A 17,855-nucleotide genomic window follows, 5' to 3' on the forward strand; every position below is an offset into this window, starting at 1 on the left:
AAATAACCAGGTCCTTCCCAAGGCTCTACTCTGACATCCATGGTGTTTCTATCCTTTGAAGGCTAGTTCCCCTTGTGGTTACAGAATGACTGTCAGTTGTGAACAAGACTCTTCACAGGACTACTAATCTGTTTTAGTCAGCTTTTTTGCTACTGTGACCAAAAATACCTGACAAAAAAAAAATTTAGAATAGGAAAAATTCATCTGGGGTTCAAGCTTTCAAAGGTCAGTCCATAGATGGCCAGCTCCCATTGCTCTGGGCCTGCAGTGAAATAGACCATCAGAGGAGAAAGGTGTAGAGGAATAAAGTGGCTCAGCACATGCCCACCAGGAAGCAGAAAGAGAGGGAAAAAAAAAAAAAAGGTCTCCTCTCACCACAACAAAATACCCACTTCAAAGGCACACCCTCAATGACTCACCTCTTTCAGCCACACCCAACAGTTACCATTTGGTTCAGTCCTTATCAGGGGATTAATGCACTGATTGGGTGAAGGCTCTCACAGCCCAACCATTTCAGCTCTAAACTTTCTTTCACTGTCACACTTGAGCTTTTGGGAGACACCTCAAATCTAAACTGTAACATAATCCATATTTCAGAATTTAAATCATCTGAATAAAATTTACATTCAAAGGGCTCTAGAGGGTTGTCAGTTGTCATCAGATCTCCACTCTCAGAGAAATCAGCCAGCATCAACATTACCATTTCTACAAAATGATAGTCACGTGAAAATAAAAGGATTCTCCTCAGTACTGAACAGTCTACCCAAAACCTTAGTGGCTTAAAACCATAACTACTGTATTACTTCTTATAATCATTTGCAGTGATTAGCACTCTTTAAACACAAACCTCATATAAAACCTGTTCACACACATTGATGTAAAGATGCTCTAGAGACACATAAGTAAAAGACACTGAAACACACTCATACAACAAAAGGTAGAGTGAAGAGAAGAGTTCCAGCACTGGCTAGACACAGGATAAATTATTTCCTCCTGGTCAATTATTCTCCTTACTGAGGCAGTCAAAGGCATTTGGAGTAAAATGTATCTTTTGAAAATTGTGTGCCATCATTAGGGTACAGAAATAATATGGAGTAAACTCATTGTGCACAAAGTAAAAGTCTTCCACAATTATTCTATTAGGAGCTCTGAAGGAAGTAAACTGATAAATTCCACATGCAACACTAACATTTCCTCAAAAGTGGAATAGTTGACCACATACCTAAAAGTCTATGGAATGTCTTTTATAAAGAACTTATGCACTAGCTCTAGAATAATGAATTCTAATCCAAACACATGTTCATGAAAAGTGTTGATTCATAAATAGATCTTCATCATTTCACAAACTGATTCTTGACCATCTTTACAATGTTTATCATTCCAGCCCCATCGCAATGAAGGAAGACGATGATTTACTATAACACAATGCTCTTTACTATGACTTGGCTCACCTGGATGCCAGAATCTGAAACAGAGAAAAAGAATGAAATTATTCTTCCAAGACTGCTTTTAAAGGGTTAGTGGGGTCAGAGTCTGGGGTGGGAGGACTTTGTGGAAGCCAGGGTCAGATATGCCCACACCAACCCTTCCCAGTTCTCATGCAATCTCTCCTCCACAAACACCTCTGGCATTTATTTTAAAAATTGTGCCCTCATCACTCATATTTTCTCATACCTTATTGCACTAAACATTTGACCAAAAGTTACCCATGGGCTCTCCTCTAAACATAAGCCCTGTTGCCAGGAGACTGTCAATCCATGGGGCTTTCTTATATGATGAAGGGAAGTCACCATGGTCCCATGTATCAATATAGGCTTTTTTTCCCTTTTTAATGGGATGATTTTGAAGTCTGAAGAAATAGTTAAATCTCTAGATCGTCTACTTATTCCTGTTTTTTAGGTCAAATAATTTAATTTCTTAGATTCTCAGTTTGCCCATCTAAAAACTGGACCAGAGTAACAGCACTATATATTTCACAAAGAAGATATAAGGATCAAAGGTGGGAGTATACTAATATATTTAAATGCCTTTAAGGATTACATAAATAAGAAATATTGTAACCGTATACAAATTTAGAATTTTTGCTTTATGAGAAATATTAAATCATGATAATCCATAATGATCTTTAAAAACATGAATTTTTATTACAGAGAATCAATATAGTTTTTAAAAGCAAAGTCGAATCTATTTGTTTCTAAAGACTATTATTGGGTGACCTTAGCTGAACTATCTATACTCTCCAAACTCAATCCTCAGTTCTATAATAGGAAAAATGATGTGTGCCTCCTAGGGTTCTGAGATACTTTCATGAGGTAATAAAATTGATTAACTGTGTGTGCAACAGGACAAGAATGAGCTGTTTTAGTTTCAGAACTGATGCTGAAACACTCTAAACATCTTGCATGATCCAGGACCCAGGATTCCTTTATCTATTTCTGTACTCACGTGGCACTTTGGTTGTATGGGGTCTGATCAACCCATTGCCAGTGTCCTTGACCCTCTGGATCTGATAGCCCCACAAAATAAGCACTATTTTTATCCATATCCTGAGTGATGAAATTCTAAAGGAAAAGAAAAAGTCATAAGCTTTAGATACTCAGCTTGAGCTGAGGTTTTTTGTTTGTTTGTTTTAATTTGCTAATCATGCTGAAACTGGAATTAATAAAACAGAATGAAGTCCACTCTCATGTGTAAATATAATTCACCAATAAAAATATTTTTCAAAGAATTTTGGTGATTTATTTCTTCTTTCTTATTTTAATTGTAAAATCTATCAGATAACATGATAATTTGGTACATATACACAGTACATAATAATCTAATTGGCCTAGTTAACATTTCCATCTTCTTTTCCTTTTTTAAAAAAATCTTACTAACTTATACATATTTAAAGGTACAGTGTGATTTTTCAACTGAACTCTTTATGGTCATACAGAAACGAAAACAAAAGGAGATGATTCAGGAATAACCAGATAGGGCCCTCAGAACTGCAGATCTTTGAGCACAAAAGGATCAAAGACATCATCTGTGAGCCTTAATTTTATTAAATATGGAACCAATTCTTATCTACAATCATAATGAATTCTCATCTCAAATTCAAATTGCCTCTTTTCTTCACTGAGAGAACATTCTTCAAAGTTGTGCATGAGAAAATTCTTACAAATTTAATCATTTTTTCTTTCATTATATCATGGTTTGTTTTTGTTTTTGTTTTTTTGGTACCCGAAATTGAACCCAGGAGTGCTTAACCACTGAGCAACATCCTCACTCTTTCTTATATTTCAATTAGGGACAGTTGCTAAATTGCTATATTGTGGATGATTACTTTGAACTTGACACCCTCCTGCCTCAGCCTCCCAAGCCCCTGGGATTACAAGAATGCACCACAACACCCAGCATTTCACAAATTCTTAAAATTTAATTCCTGATTGATGATTGTGAAAACTTGTGATTTAACTTTGCCCATTCAAGTTAATTCTCCTTTCTGTTTAGCAGTTGATAATTGAGAAAACAGTTATATATTGAAATAACCAACTGCTGTGATAGGCAGAAACATTTTCATCCTTTCACTAAACACCCAGGTTTTAATGTTGAATGCCACAATTTCCTTGGGGGAGTTATTTACACTGAAGAAGGTACAAGGTGTGGAATGGGAAGGCTGAGGGAGCCTCTCCTATCTGTCTTATGGAAAGTCTTCTGCCACAGCATCAATATCCCTTCTTAGCAAAGACGAGTACAAAAGTCAGACAGGCTCATGACTCCATTGTCTCTTAGAAAGTACCTGCTCTTCCTTGCTGTTGATCACCACCAGATGGGCTGCCATTCTAGAGCAGTTCTCCTGACTCTCCTTCCAAGATTTTGCATCAGTAGAAAAAAAGTAGCAACTGGAACTAATGATTTCCAATTCTTTGGGCAACAGCTCCAGACTTTTCCTTTATAGGCAAGAATATGAATGTGTATTTTTAAAGTGTGTGTATTATTAAATTTACAGACCAAGGGAAACAGCATGAAAGCAGCAGCTCCTATATTCACCCAGATATAACAAGGAGACCCCTTTTCTCAGGTGCCAAGGAGCCAAGTTGCCTCAACCAGGTAATAATGTGTCAGGGCCCCTTTCACCTGGTGGACTGGTATCAGGAAAAAGAACAGCTAAAATATAATATTTAAATAAAACCTAGCCTCCAAAACCTCAAAATGAAAATATCCAAGTTTCAACACAAATTAATTAATCATACCAAGGACCATGAAGTTCTCAATTTTAGTAAAAAAAAAAAAAATGATAATCATTAGCTGCAAAAAAAAATAGACAACAAAAAATGTTACAATTATCTGATAAAGATTTTAAAGCAACCATGATAAAAATGCTTCAACAAAAAGATACAAACAATCTTGACACAAAGGAAAAGACCTATGTAACTTAGAAAATCCCTGTGTCAAAATAAAAAATAAAAAGGGCTGGAATGTGGCTCAGGGGTTTGACAGCCCAAGATTCAATCTCTGGTACCCAACACAAACCACCATCCCCCAAAAAGAAACAAAGGAATGCTGACTCATAATGGTGATTGGGGGAGGGGGACAGCATGAGAGGAATGGAGGACTTTAGATTGGGCAAAGAGGAAGGAGGGGAAGGAAGGGGCCAAGTGGGGTAGGAATGACGGTGGAATCAGTTAGACATCATCACCCTAAGTACATGTATGAGGACACAAAGTGTGTGAAAATACTTTGTGTGCAATCAGTGACTTGAAAAATTGTGCTCTATATGTGTAATATAAAATGAATTGCATCCTGCCATCATGTATAACAAATTAGGATGAATAAATAATTTAATAAAAAAAGAAAAAATAGACTCAATAACAAAACAAAAGATGTAAAAAATGGAAATTTTATCACTGATAAATATAATAACCTTTTAAAAGCTTAGCAGACATTCTTTGGCCTCCATCTGACACTCCTTCCTGAGTCTTCAGCAGGAAAGTTACCCAGATCAAATTTTGGACTTATTAAGCCCCCACATTTCCATGAGTCAAGTTCTTAAAATAAATATCCATGTTCATATTGCTTCTGTTCCTCTGGAGAGCACTAACATAATACACCACCCTAACAAATAGGAGCATGACTCCTCCATCATAAAACATTAGCTGCATGTAGCAACCTCCTTATGAACTGTACAGTGTGGGAATAGGAGAGGGAAAAGTAGCTTCACAATGAGAAACCTGATAAACACCACTTCAGGTGATCAAATTCAGCATCAATAGTAAACATTCACTTTGATAATATATACCTGGAACTAATGTGATGAATAGCATTTTATATCTGTGACCTTCCTCCCCAAAACAAATAATTCTCCTATAATCATTAGAAAAACTTCAAATTTTAACACAGAGACAACCAATAATATACAGAATGGTGTTCCCCTAAATGTCAGAGTCATCTAAAAAGAAAGATCTAAAACGATATCATAGCAAAGAGGAACCTAAATAAATATGACAAATAAATGGAATGGGGGGGGCACTACACAGGATTCTAGTATAGAAAAAAAATAAGAGTTAAAAATTTGAAAAATCAAGAATGTTAAACTAAGAAAGAGGCTCAGTGTTAGAGATGTGCCTAAGGAAGTGGCTCAGTGACAGAGATGTGCCTAGCATGTCTGAAACTCTGAATTCAATTCCTAGTACCAAAGGATAAAATCATGAATACTGCTTCATTTGTTGTAACAAATATCCTTACTTAGGAATAGATTAATAATGATAGGCACTGCGTGTGCAATGTAGGGTTAAAATAGAATCTTTTAATATTATCTGCTCAATTTTTCTATAAATTTAAAAATGTTTTTAAACACCCTATTTAAATGTAAAAAAAAAAATCTCATTCACAATGATATATTCATCTTCATTTTTATCAAATTGACTGACATGTGAGAAAAACAGTAGCCTTGCACAGAAACCTTAGAAAGAAGAAAGTCTGAAGAAATACAATAACAATACATCCTTTTTCCAAATCAAGCTTCACATGGACAACTTTAAATATCCATATAAAAATGTGAGATTCTGGGCTGGGGCTATAGCTCCGTGGTATAAGGCCTGCTTCGCACGTGGGAGGCACTGGGTTTGATCCTCAGCACCACATAGAAATAAATAAAGATACTGTGTCCTTCTACAACTAAAAAAAAAGTTTTTTAAAAGAATGTTAGATTCAATGAAATTGCACACTTGTAGCTTAGAATGACCGGGATTCTTCACTACTTAGTGTGTGTTCTACCTGGAAATCATAAATACTGATTTGGGAATCTTACATACTACAGTCAGCAACTGAATTCTAGGCACATGAAGTTTTACCTTCCATGGTTGAATTGATTCTTACACACTCCAGGTTTGTGTGAATACTTTCTTTTATAAATCTTTTATAATTTTTGTCTTCAAGCAGCTGAGAATTTTTTTGAAAGAAAGCTGGAAAATAGAACATAAACCAATCATTTTTCTGGTAGCACTAGGTCATTGCTCTTTACATTGCTATCTTGCATTCTATGGACAATCTACACATGTCCAATTACCCAATTGGACAGAGCCTGACAGAAAAAGTTTCCCCATGACCCCTCAGTCAATGGAATCCTAATCCTACTGCTTTGGAAATATTAGTTGTCTCCAGGAATAACTAAAAGATGAGGAGTTGAAAGAAGACATGAAAGTTCCATCATAATGGGATCTGAAGGATATTATCCATAGTCTCCTTCCAGGGATAACCCAAGATGCAAACCAAGGCTAAATTTTGTGGGATGGAAGTGGAATTTATTTAAGGAAGTACACAACCTGGGATTTTGGGAGAAAGAAGAATTTGCTAATTTTAACCAATTCTGGGTGATCTGAAAGAACAGAAAAATTTTTTTTCAAAACCCAAAGAGTGACCAAGAGGACATTGTTCTTCATCTCTTTTGTGTGTCTCTCCCAATTTAGAACCAACTCACCCCCACCTCTGGAAACTGAATTTTCTGGGCTGCAGTGGTATCTTAGTACTATAATAGCACTTGCCTATAATATGCAAGGCCCTGTTAATAAACACTACTGCTAGAAATTAAATTTCCTCTTTCCCTTTAACCTCCTATTTGTTCCTTGACCCATTTCATTTGGGCTTTGGCTAACATCATTTCATTAAAACCCTCCTTGAAATGAATTAACAGTAATTTTCTAGGACTATTTATTAGTCATTTTCTAATGGCCTTCTTGCAATCATTCACCCAGGTCTTCCTCCTTAGCTCATGGTACAGTGTTCTCTCCTGTTCCTGCCTCACCTTTCTTACTGCTGCTTCTTATCCTCTTCCATCATCTCTCTTCCTCCATTCACCATGTTAAAAATGTAGTATTTCCAAGAGTTCTATCCTAATTCCTATTTCTAGTTTAAAATCCCTTCTGGAGTGATAGCATATATTGCCATGCTGGGACTTGCTGTCATTATATAAATGACTTCCAAAATTCCAGACCTCTGTCCTAAAATCCAGGCAAATATGCCTGCCACTGGATATGTACAATGTGGGTTAAGACATTATGCTCAAAATGTAAATAATCATCTCTCAAAACAAATCCGCTATTCATCCTACACTGCCTACGCCTTTGCACAACTTTCTTCACTGCTGAGTTTACTAGGTCAGAATATTATATTCACACTTAACTTCTCTGGGTCCTTTAATCACCAATATTCATCAAGCCTTGGCCTCCTTGATTATATCTTCTTTACCCTCAAAGCTTACCTGTCTTCTCTTTCTTCACTAACACTATCCTTAAATGAGGCTCTCAATGTTTTCCAATGGGATGATGAATTAGCATCTCTTTGGTGCATTATAATTATACATAATTATAGGATGCACTGTTACATAGTCATAAATGCACATAACATTATTTGGTCAATTTCATTCCCCAGTACCTCTCCAATCCCTTCCTTCTTCTGCCACCTTGGTCCCCTGCCTCTACTCTACAACTTTTCCCTCAATTTTCATGAGACCTCATCCCTTTTCCTCTTCTTGCTCCCAAATTATCATATATGAGAGAAGACATACAACCAATGACTTTCTCAGTCTGGTTTATCTCACTTAACACAATGCTGTCTACTTCTGTCCATTTTCTACAAAATAACGTCTCTCCTTACCTTCACCTTTCTCCTCCTAAATCCATTTCCAAACCTCAGTAAAAGCATGCCTCCTTAAGTCAAATTTGCTTATGTCAAATCCCTGCCCAAAATTCAGCAATGGCTCCACATGACTGACGCACTGCAAAACTGGCCTCAATGTTCCACCCTTCTTGTATGTACACCCCTTTGCAATGTGACTTTGTAACTTCTCCAATCAAGAAATAAGGTCTGTTTCTTCACCAAAAGAATATGAGCTGCCTTTAAGACTCCATTTGGCCAATAGAATGTACAAAAGCAATGAGGCTAGTTCCAAATTGAAACTTTAATGTGCTTGGTTTCCATTCACCATCTTCAAAGTCTGCAAGTGGCCATGTAAACAAGCCCAGGCTGGCCTGATGAATAATGACAAAAATGTGGTAAAATTGCCCCTTTCATTCCAGTTGACATGCTCTTCTTCACAAGCCAACTTGGCTGTTATCAGTCTCTAACATCATATGCATGAGTGAGTTCAGCTAAGAAGAAAGAAACTCCCATCTGAGACCAGTCTAAATTACCAAGCCACAGATGCATGAGCTAAATAAATTTCTGTTTCAATGCACTGTTTTAGACTTGTTTATTAAGTAACAAAGGATATTTTATAAAATAACCTTTAGAGAAAAAAATCAAAAAATTTTTGATAGTATGTAATATTTTTCATGATCTGAATTCTGTTTATGTGGGCAACCTACAACTTCATTTCATAGTTTTTCACATCACACTATATGTTCCCCCACACACACAGTCATGCACGTTTATATTACTCGCAAATCTTCCATGTTAATATAATATGCCTATGTCATTTTGGTACTAACAGATGTAGGTGTCTCCTCCTTCAGGAAACCTATCTAAGCCTCCTGTGCTCACTTCTTACCTGAACAACCCTTCGCATCTCATCTTGTAAGCACTGGTTATTTTTTAATATTTTTTTTGGTTGTAGATGGACACAATACCTTTATTTATTTATTTATTTTTATATGGTGCTGTAAATCAAACCCAGGGCATCACATATGCAAAATGAGTGCTCTACCACTGAGCCACAACCCCAGCACAGCACTGGTTATTTTGACTGTTCTCTTAATATCTTGAGACCACTGACTGTGGCTATTTCTAGATTCTCTAACAAAGTACCCAGCAAACAATATGTATGGCCATTGTTACTTATCAAGTGACCAAATTAATAAATCAAATATCTACCCTAATAAATTCTGTTTTACTACTTCTGAAAACTTGATAAACTCTGAAATATAACATATGCATAAATCCACCATTTTGTTAAACTGATTTTTCCTGAGATCTCACAATGGGCCAGACAGAAATTATTAGAGGGAAATTCACTGGGAATGCTTTAATATTTCCTTCCATTTCCTTCATGTACACCTGAACACCCAAAAATATGTCTGTGAAGTCAAATAAGACTTGTCTTATAAAAGCTATTAAGGAAATATAGATGTGTCCTCACACTGAATCTGTTATAGAACTGATGACCCATTGATTTCACTCTAACATCAAAACATACACACATATCTACTCTTTAAATTTTCTCAATAAACATGAATTTCATCATTGGTGAAAAAGAAAAATTCCCAGTGAAAACTCAGTAACTCTATGCCCCACCTCAGAGAATATTTATTTTTCAAATGTCTGCATCATTATGAACTGTCAGGTTCTAATGGATAGTTTCTGTTCATGAAAGGCAGGCATTGCTAACTGACTCAGTTGGCATACTTACTGATAAAAGAGACAGACAATAAGATTTCCTTCAGCAGGAAAAGTATCAGTAACAAGGCAAGAAGAAGCTTGGAAAAACCAAAATGACTCTGGTGAGGAATGGTGTTTTCCCTGAGATCTGAAGGATAAATCAAATTAATTCATTAGAAAGAATTTCTACCCTTATTTCCAAATTCTCCTCTATGAGTTAGCTTTTTGTCACTGTGATAGGAATATCTTAGAGTAGAAAATGTTTATTTTGAGTTTATGATTTTAGAGGTGTCAGTCTGTGGTCAGTCTTTTCCACTGCTCTAGGCCTGAGGTGAGGTAGAACATCATAGAAGAAGGGTTTGGTGGAGAAATACTGTTCAGCTCAAGATACCCAGGAAGAAGAAAGAGCAAATAAGGAGCCAGGGGGAAAATGTAATCCACTGAGGAATGATGTTGATGAAATTATATTGTCATATCATGTACATGTATGAATATGTAACAGTGAATCCCACTATTGTGTATAATTCATCCATTAAAAACATGGAAATGAAAACATATGATCTAAGGGCATGACCAAATGACCTAATTTCTTCAGCCACACCACACCTGATTACCAACCAGTAATCCATTCTAATTATTAATCCATCAAATATATTAATTATTGCACTGATTAAGTTATGATTCTCATAACTATTTTATCTCTGAACATTCCTGAATTGCCAAATAAGCTTTTCAGGGCACATCTCATATTCAAACCTTAACATTCTGCCCCTGGTCCCCAAAAGTTCATGTCCATCCCACAATGGAAAAATACAGTTAGTTGACCTCCAAGAGTCCCATAGTTTTCAAAGTTTATCACATGTCCCTTCAGCAATTTTTGAAGTGTGTACAACATTTTTCCAATTCATTAACATACATATTTACTGATTTCTGATTCATTATGTTCTTTTATATTGTAGAAGAACATTTTTCACCATAATTTTTATTAATATTTTAACATGGTTCTTAATATTTCATTACATATTTAAATAATATTTCAGACTGTATTCAACTTATAAGTATGCTATAGAAGATAAAACTTTCTGACCAAATTTCATATTTTTAAGATAAAGTCAGTCTTTTAGTCACTGTTCCATGCTTAGAAACCATTTTATGGACTGAGAATACAGCTTCAAGCTACAGCAATTTTGACTAGGATACACAAAACCCTGAAATTGGCCACCAACAAAGGGGAGAGGGTCAGTGGGGACACATTCCATTAAGATCATTAAGATAAAAACACCAAATAAAGAGAAACAATTTTCTTCAAATTAGGCATATTATCAATCTTGAGGAGGGAAAAACTCACTATTATATTCTTTCAAGTTGTGGAAATATAGGCACACATATTTTTATATATTTATATATGGAAGGATACACAATAAAATTTAAAGTCTGATTATCTATAAATGATAATAGTAAAGAAAGTATTATGGATCTATTTTATCCTACTTTGCAAATCTACAACACCTTTATTCCTATCTACAGGCAGCACAATTATCACAGATTCCTGGGTTTCCCAGATATGATCACTTCAGAGAAACAGCAACTAACATTACCTCTGCTCTGCTTATTAACTCTCTCTTCATCCTTCAACTCACAATTCCCTTTGTCCACTGGAAAATGATTTTTACCTGCAGGAGAATTTGAGTTGGTGCTGGAGGACATCAGTTCATTTTGCAAACTCATTTCGGCATAATTTGTTCCCAAAGCCATCTTGAGAGGAAACCTTCTGCTTTCTTCAAAAATCCCATGCGATATTTTCCTTAAAACATACTACAAGTGAGATTCCATCCTGAGAGCAAATTATTCTAACACTTAACTAGATGAGAGACCAAGTAATAAATAGGCACATACCCCTAAAAGTGAATCATGTGAAACACTGGGCCACAAGGATCCAATCTTCAGGACAACCAGAAAGAAAATTATAGCATTCAAACAGAGTCAAAATAGATAAAAAATTTAACAAAAGTGGGAACTCAAATATGAAGAAAAGAAAAAGAGGAACCAAGCAATTAGAGAAGTCTTTCCTAAGAAATTCATTCTATAAATTCACCAGCAAAACTGAAACGTGAGGGTGTCCACATGCAAGTGTAATGTATTAGCCAACCAACCTGTTGTTGGTTGTTGCTGCTTGGTCCTGTTGCATTCATATCATCATGTCCGACTGCTCAGGCAGCTTTTTTTTAACTCTTTTTTTGGGGGGGGTGGGGGGATATGTTTTATTGGTTTTATTTTTTAAATACATGATAGCAGAAAGCATCGCAATTCTTATTACACATATAGAACAATTTTTCATACCTCTGTTTGTATATAAACTATGTTCACACCAATTCATGTCTTCATACATGTACTTTGGATAATGATGTCCATCACATTCCACCATCCTTGCTAACCTCCTGCCCCTTCCCTTTCCCTCCCACCCCTCTACCCTATCTAGAGTTCCTCTATTCCTCCCATGCTCCCCCTCCCTACCTCACTCTGAGTCAGCCTCTTTATATCAGAGAAAACATTCAGCATTTGTTTTTGGGGGGATTGGCTAACTTCACTTAGCATTATCTTCTCCAATGCCATCCATTTATCTGCAAATGCCATGATTTTATTCTCTTTTACTGTTGAGTAAAATTCCATTGTGTATAAATGCCACATTTTTTTATCCATTCATCCACTGAAGGACATCTAGGTTGGCTCCACAGTTTAGCTATTGTGAATTGTGCTGCTATAAACATTGATGTGTCTATACCATACATGACAGGCACCAAATACTTAATCCATAAAATGTCAGTGAAGCTTATTTTTTCTTAAAATCATAAGGAAATATAAATAAAAGTGTTAGTGTTTTATCTTTCTGCCCTAGTGTTTCCTCTTTTTTAACAACCAGGGCACCTGTACTCCATTTTGAAGATCACTCTCTAAGAGATCCGTTGGCTCTATAATTCAAAGGTTTGGGGCATAGATTGCATCACCATTCCCAAGTGTTTATATCCTTCTCTGAGAAAGGATTAAGCTTTGATGCTGTTGACGTGTCTTCCTATGGGTGGAGTGTCTTTTTCTGCCCATTCACAGGTTTATCCAGGTGACATCTCTTGGTCAATATATCAGAGTGAATATAATATGCACTTGATCCAAATTGAGTATGCTACTGCTCAGTTCAGCTTACAAGGAGCCACTCAATGATTGTGGATACCTTCTCAATCCTCTTGTACCCTGGTACTGTATTGTGGGACACTGCATATGTGGACATCCTCCTCACCATGCCTCCCACCTGGGTTCCAGAATGAGAAAACATTCAGAAAGGATCCAAGTCAAGTTATAGTCAATTTTAAGTAGATCCTAAGTCCACATGTACTGTGTGTAGGAAATAAATGTTATAAGCCACTGAGCTTTGGGGTTGTTTCTGATACAATGTAATCTATGTGCAATGTGACTTATTCTAGGGAGAGACATTACTTTAGAAACCTATTTTGCTTAAGGAACTTGTATGAGAATGCCTCTTAGAATCAGTATTTGTATTTTTATTGTGGGATCGCTGTCATGTATGGTATGTGACCTAATGTGAAGGAGGCATCGAAGTTCCTAAGAAGCTGATGTTGTACCTTTCATGGTGACTTTTTTGCTACATGTTGCTTCATGAGCTTTTTGTAAATAAAGAGTCATGTACTTCAAATTTTGCTTATTTTTTCAATGCTGTGAATAGTTTCCCAGTGGTATGCTAGTTAGCACATGTTTAATTTAGCACATCAGAATGTGTTTACACAACTTATACTCTCTGGGAAAAGAAAATATTCTAAGAAAAAATGAAAAGGAAAGTACATTATAAGAGATGCTGACACTGTGGAGGAACAATTTGTAAAACTGAACACAAAAGACATGTTATTGCCACATTATGATTTTTTGTTTGAAGTGGAGATAAGTTTATCCACCTTCATTTTTGAAATCCTAAAAATAGAGGGTTTCATTTGACCACCATCTCTCACCATGAATGAAACTAAATTCAAAATGTGTTAAAGACCTAAGTTTAAGACCTAAATGTATAGAACTACTGGAAGAACACATGAAAAAAAATTCAATACATACATAGAAGGAAAGATTGTTTGGATAACACCCCAAAAAGCACAGACAGCAAATGACAACATAAAATTAGGTCAAAGAAAAAGCATAGGAAACAACGGAGTAAAGATACAACCTACAGAAGAGGACAAAATATTTCCCAATTAATTTTATGACAGGAATTACTACCAGAATATATAAGGAATTCTAGAAAAACAACAATAAAAATACAAATTATATAACTAAAAGAATACAAATAATTTACATGTATAGGAAAAAATTTTGTTATCACTAACCATCAGCAAAACGCAAATCAAAACCACAATGAGGCACCTCCTGGAGCAGCCTTGGTGGCTGGAGTGCTGACTTCAGGGGATGCCCAGCAGGAAGAAGATGAGCCTTAAGTCTCAGAGCATAGGAATTCACGTGGACTCATGTGGACAAATCTGAGCTCCTGTGCAAGAAGGGTTGTGGCTATTATGGCAAATCTGCCCTGAAGGGCTTCTGCTCCCAGTGCTGGAGAGAGGAGTTCGACAGAGCCCAAGAGAAGCAGATCCAGAAGGACTGGGAGCTGGCTGAAGGACTTCAGCAGGAGAAGGAAGAGAACTTGCCCAGCAGCATTCAGAGCAGCCAGGGGGCACCCTTCATCACATTTTCCAAATTTGAAGAAAAGAAAACCAATAGAAAGATCAACAAGGTAACAACAGTGAAGAAATTCTTTAGTGCTTGTTCCAGAGTTGGATCAAAAAGGTCAAATATTCAGGAAACAAAAGCTCCCAGTCCTTCCATAAACCAGCAAACCAACATTGAAACAGTGTCTAAGGAGCTCATAGAGTTTCTCAAGACCTTCCACAAAACTGAACAAGAGATCTACAAGTAGACCAACATGTTTTGGGAAGGATACATTACAAAAGCTATTTGGGCATTAAGGAGCAGGAGTTTTACCAGAGTGTAGCAGAAAGAATGCTGACTCATGGAAAAGTGCCTCCAGAAACAGTTGAGAAGATAATGGATCAGATTGAAAAGTACATCATGACTCCCTCTCTAAATATGTGTTCTGTTCAGAAGCCACTGATGATAAGAAAGACTGCACCATTCAGAAGAGGATAAGATATCACTGATATGGACACAAAGCCTGTGCCCAAGATAAGCTGGTTTGCATCACTGAGGTGTAGCAAGCATAGAATACCAATGCCATCAAGATCACCAACAATAAGCCTGCTTCTGCGAATGACTTGAGCCTTCTTCTGCTTCTTGCCCAAGCTCATCTACATTGTGCTGAAGGGCAATCCCAACCCACCTGTAGTCCTACATCCAGTACATCGCCTGCTTCTGCAACATCAGCAGGCTGATGAGGGGGAGGACAGATAGTATTTTATCAACCTGAACTGTGCTGGGGCTTTCACTGACATATTCAATGCCCAGTCTTTGAATCCAAGTCAGGAGGATTTTGATTGCTACATGTCTAGCCACACCACTCCCAGGAGGCAAGAACCCAAGAGTTGGTCTCCTGATGCTTGCTTAGGTGTGAAGCAGATGTATGAGATCTTAGACCTCCTGTCTCAATTGAATGAAAGACAGGAAAGAATCCTGAATGAAGCCACAAAACTTGAGAAAGACTTAATACATTGGACACATGGAATTACAAAGAAGTTCAATACATTGTGGAGAAATATCCACTTGAAATTAAGCTTCAAAGTCAAATGTTAGCAGTCATTGACTCTGAAAATGTTAAAAATGACAAAATTACTCCACCATTGCAAACTCAGGTTTATGTACAATGATAACATTATGTAGGTATTATTTATTTGAGCTTCCATTGTAGGTAACAGTACTGCAGCCTGCAAGTAGGATTTAGAATATACTCAATTACTTTCAAATGTCAGAGCATTTTTAAGGTACATTTCATGGGAGTTGTTTTGTATGCTTTATTTTCTTTTTCCTGGTAGAAGAAGCTTAGTTAATAATAAAGTACTATTTATTTTAAAAAAAACACACACACAATGAGAAATAATCTCATTCCAGTCCAAATAGCTATTATCAGTGAGAGCAAAAACTAACAAATCCTGAGGAAAATGCACAGGAAATGTAAGTCATATACACTGCTGGTGGGAATATATATTAGTATAACCATTATGGCAAAACTAAAAAAATTTCCTCAAAAAATTAAAAATAAACTCACCATATGACTCAAATATCTCATTTTGGGTGCATATTTTGAAAACTGCAATTGCCATAAAATAGATACATTCACTCTTTATTTATTGCTGCACTACTCACAATAGCCAAAATATAAAATCAGATAAGTTGTACATCAACAGCTAAATGAATAAAGAAAATGTAGCATATATAGATAATTGAATATTATTCTCTAGTATGAAAAATGAGATTTTTGTCATGTGTAGCAATGAGAATGAAACTGGTAAATATTCAGTAAAATAAGTCAGGTGCAGAAAGACAAATACTGTATACTCTCCCTCACTTGGTAGCTAAAAAGTTGATCTCATTGAAGTAAATAATATACTCATTACCAGTGGCTGAAAAAGAGGTTTGAAAAGCAGGTAGTTAACAGGTACAGGGGACATTTAGTACAGGGGAAAAACAACAGTTCACAGCAATGAACTGAGTATTTTCAAATAGCTCATAAAGAGGATTTTAAATTCTAGAGAGGAATGAAAATTTTAAATGATGTGTACTGAAATACTTGGGGGAAAGTTGCCATATATAAAACATACTCTCAGATGGTGCAACAAATACTATTTGTGTAAATGGTCAAAATGTTAACAATTCTCAGATATAGATGTGGAGTATGTGGAAGTTAATTATACATTCATTCAACTGCTGTTTGAAACTATTCATGATCAAAAGCTCTATGCATAGGTTTGGATAGAGTGAAAATATTATGTGATCTATAATAGGAAAAAGACTCCAAACAAACAATTTAATTCAAAAATTTGTCTATATCTGAAATACCTCTGCAAATTTGTAAAAAGGCAAATGCAAAACCACTTCAAAGTATTACTCCCATAGCCCAACTAGATTGAGATTACTTAGGAGGAAAACTGCCTCTAAAAACATACTCATGAGTAAAAAATTTTTAAAACACACGAAAAGAAACTTTACTCCCAACAGAAAATCCACAAACACAAGAGAGAAAAAATGAAAATGACATTAACATTGGTGAAGTTAAATTATTTAAGAGAAACAAGAAGGCAGAGCAGACCAGGGCAGCAACCATCCACTCCTCTGCAGCCTGGAATCAAAGCAGGGAAAGAACAACTGACCAGAGAGGTGGGTGGTAGAGCAAATACTTGAAAACTCAACATTGAACAACTTAGTACTTGGGCAACTGGAATTAGATTATTAGATCAAAAAATAAGGAAATAATGCCTTTACCCAGAGCTGACTATGGGCCAGGGGAAGGAACAGAGGCAGAAAATGTGCAGAAAAGCAGAGGCAAACTTGCTTCCAGAACAACACTTACAAAAAAAAAAGCAAACAGAGTTTAAAAATCTTAGAAGTAGCAAAGATAATCAAGGACATTGAACAATTCAACTTAAATTGTTGGCAGAAAATGGTGTTGGGAAGAATAGCCATGACTTAGAAGACCACACCTAGACTTAGAAGAAACTAAATCTGTAGAGCTTCTCCCCATCTACAATTACAAATGAAATCACAGGGAATGCCACAGAAGGGGGTTGTCCCAGTAATCCACATAGAAGGACCTTGTAGATGGATCACAGTTGGCAGGGGGTTACCAAAACCCCTTCCCCTCACCACAGTCCAGGGGCAAGAGGTGCAGCTTACCTGGGAGTCTAATGGACTGAGACCTCTGAAGCTATGAGCCCTAAAAGGAGCCCTTTCCTCCTTTCCTGTTCATGTTGGGTCTCTTGTTCACAGTAGTGACAAAA

General features: G+C 36.3%; 1 protein-coding gene and 1 pseudogene across 1 annotated transcript; one reads left to right on the top strand and one right to left on the bottom strand.

Moving 5' to 3' along the window:
- Positions 1 to 1,278: 1,278 nt before the first annotated feature.
- LOC107159900 (C-type lectin domain family 4 member A-like) lies at positions 1,279 to 11,583 on the bottom strand. The gene is given in 7 exon segments (XM_015506556.2): positions 1,279 to 1,465; positions 2,446 to 2,561; positions 3,782 to 3,894; positions 3,897 to 3,932; positions 6,336 to 6,446; positions 9,887 to 10,003; positions 11,454 to 11,583. Coding segments are annotated over 7 exon segments (771 nt in total). The 3' UTR covers positions 1,279 to 1,317.
- A 2,736-nt stretch (positions 11,584 to 14,319) lies between these two features.
- LOC107159901 lies at positions 14,320 to 15,728 on the top strand (annotated as a pseudogene).
- Positions 15,729 to 17,855: the final 2,127 nt, after the last annotated feature.

This window comes from Marmota marmota, unplaced genomic scaffold, assembly GCF_001458135.2.
Source record: "Marmota marmota marmota unplaced genomic scaffold, marMar, whole genome shotgun sequence".
Lineage (NCBI taxonomy): Eukaryota > Metazoa > Chordata > Mammalia > Rodentia > Sciuridae > Marmota > Marmota marmota.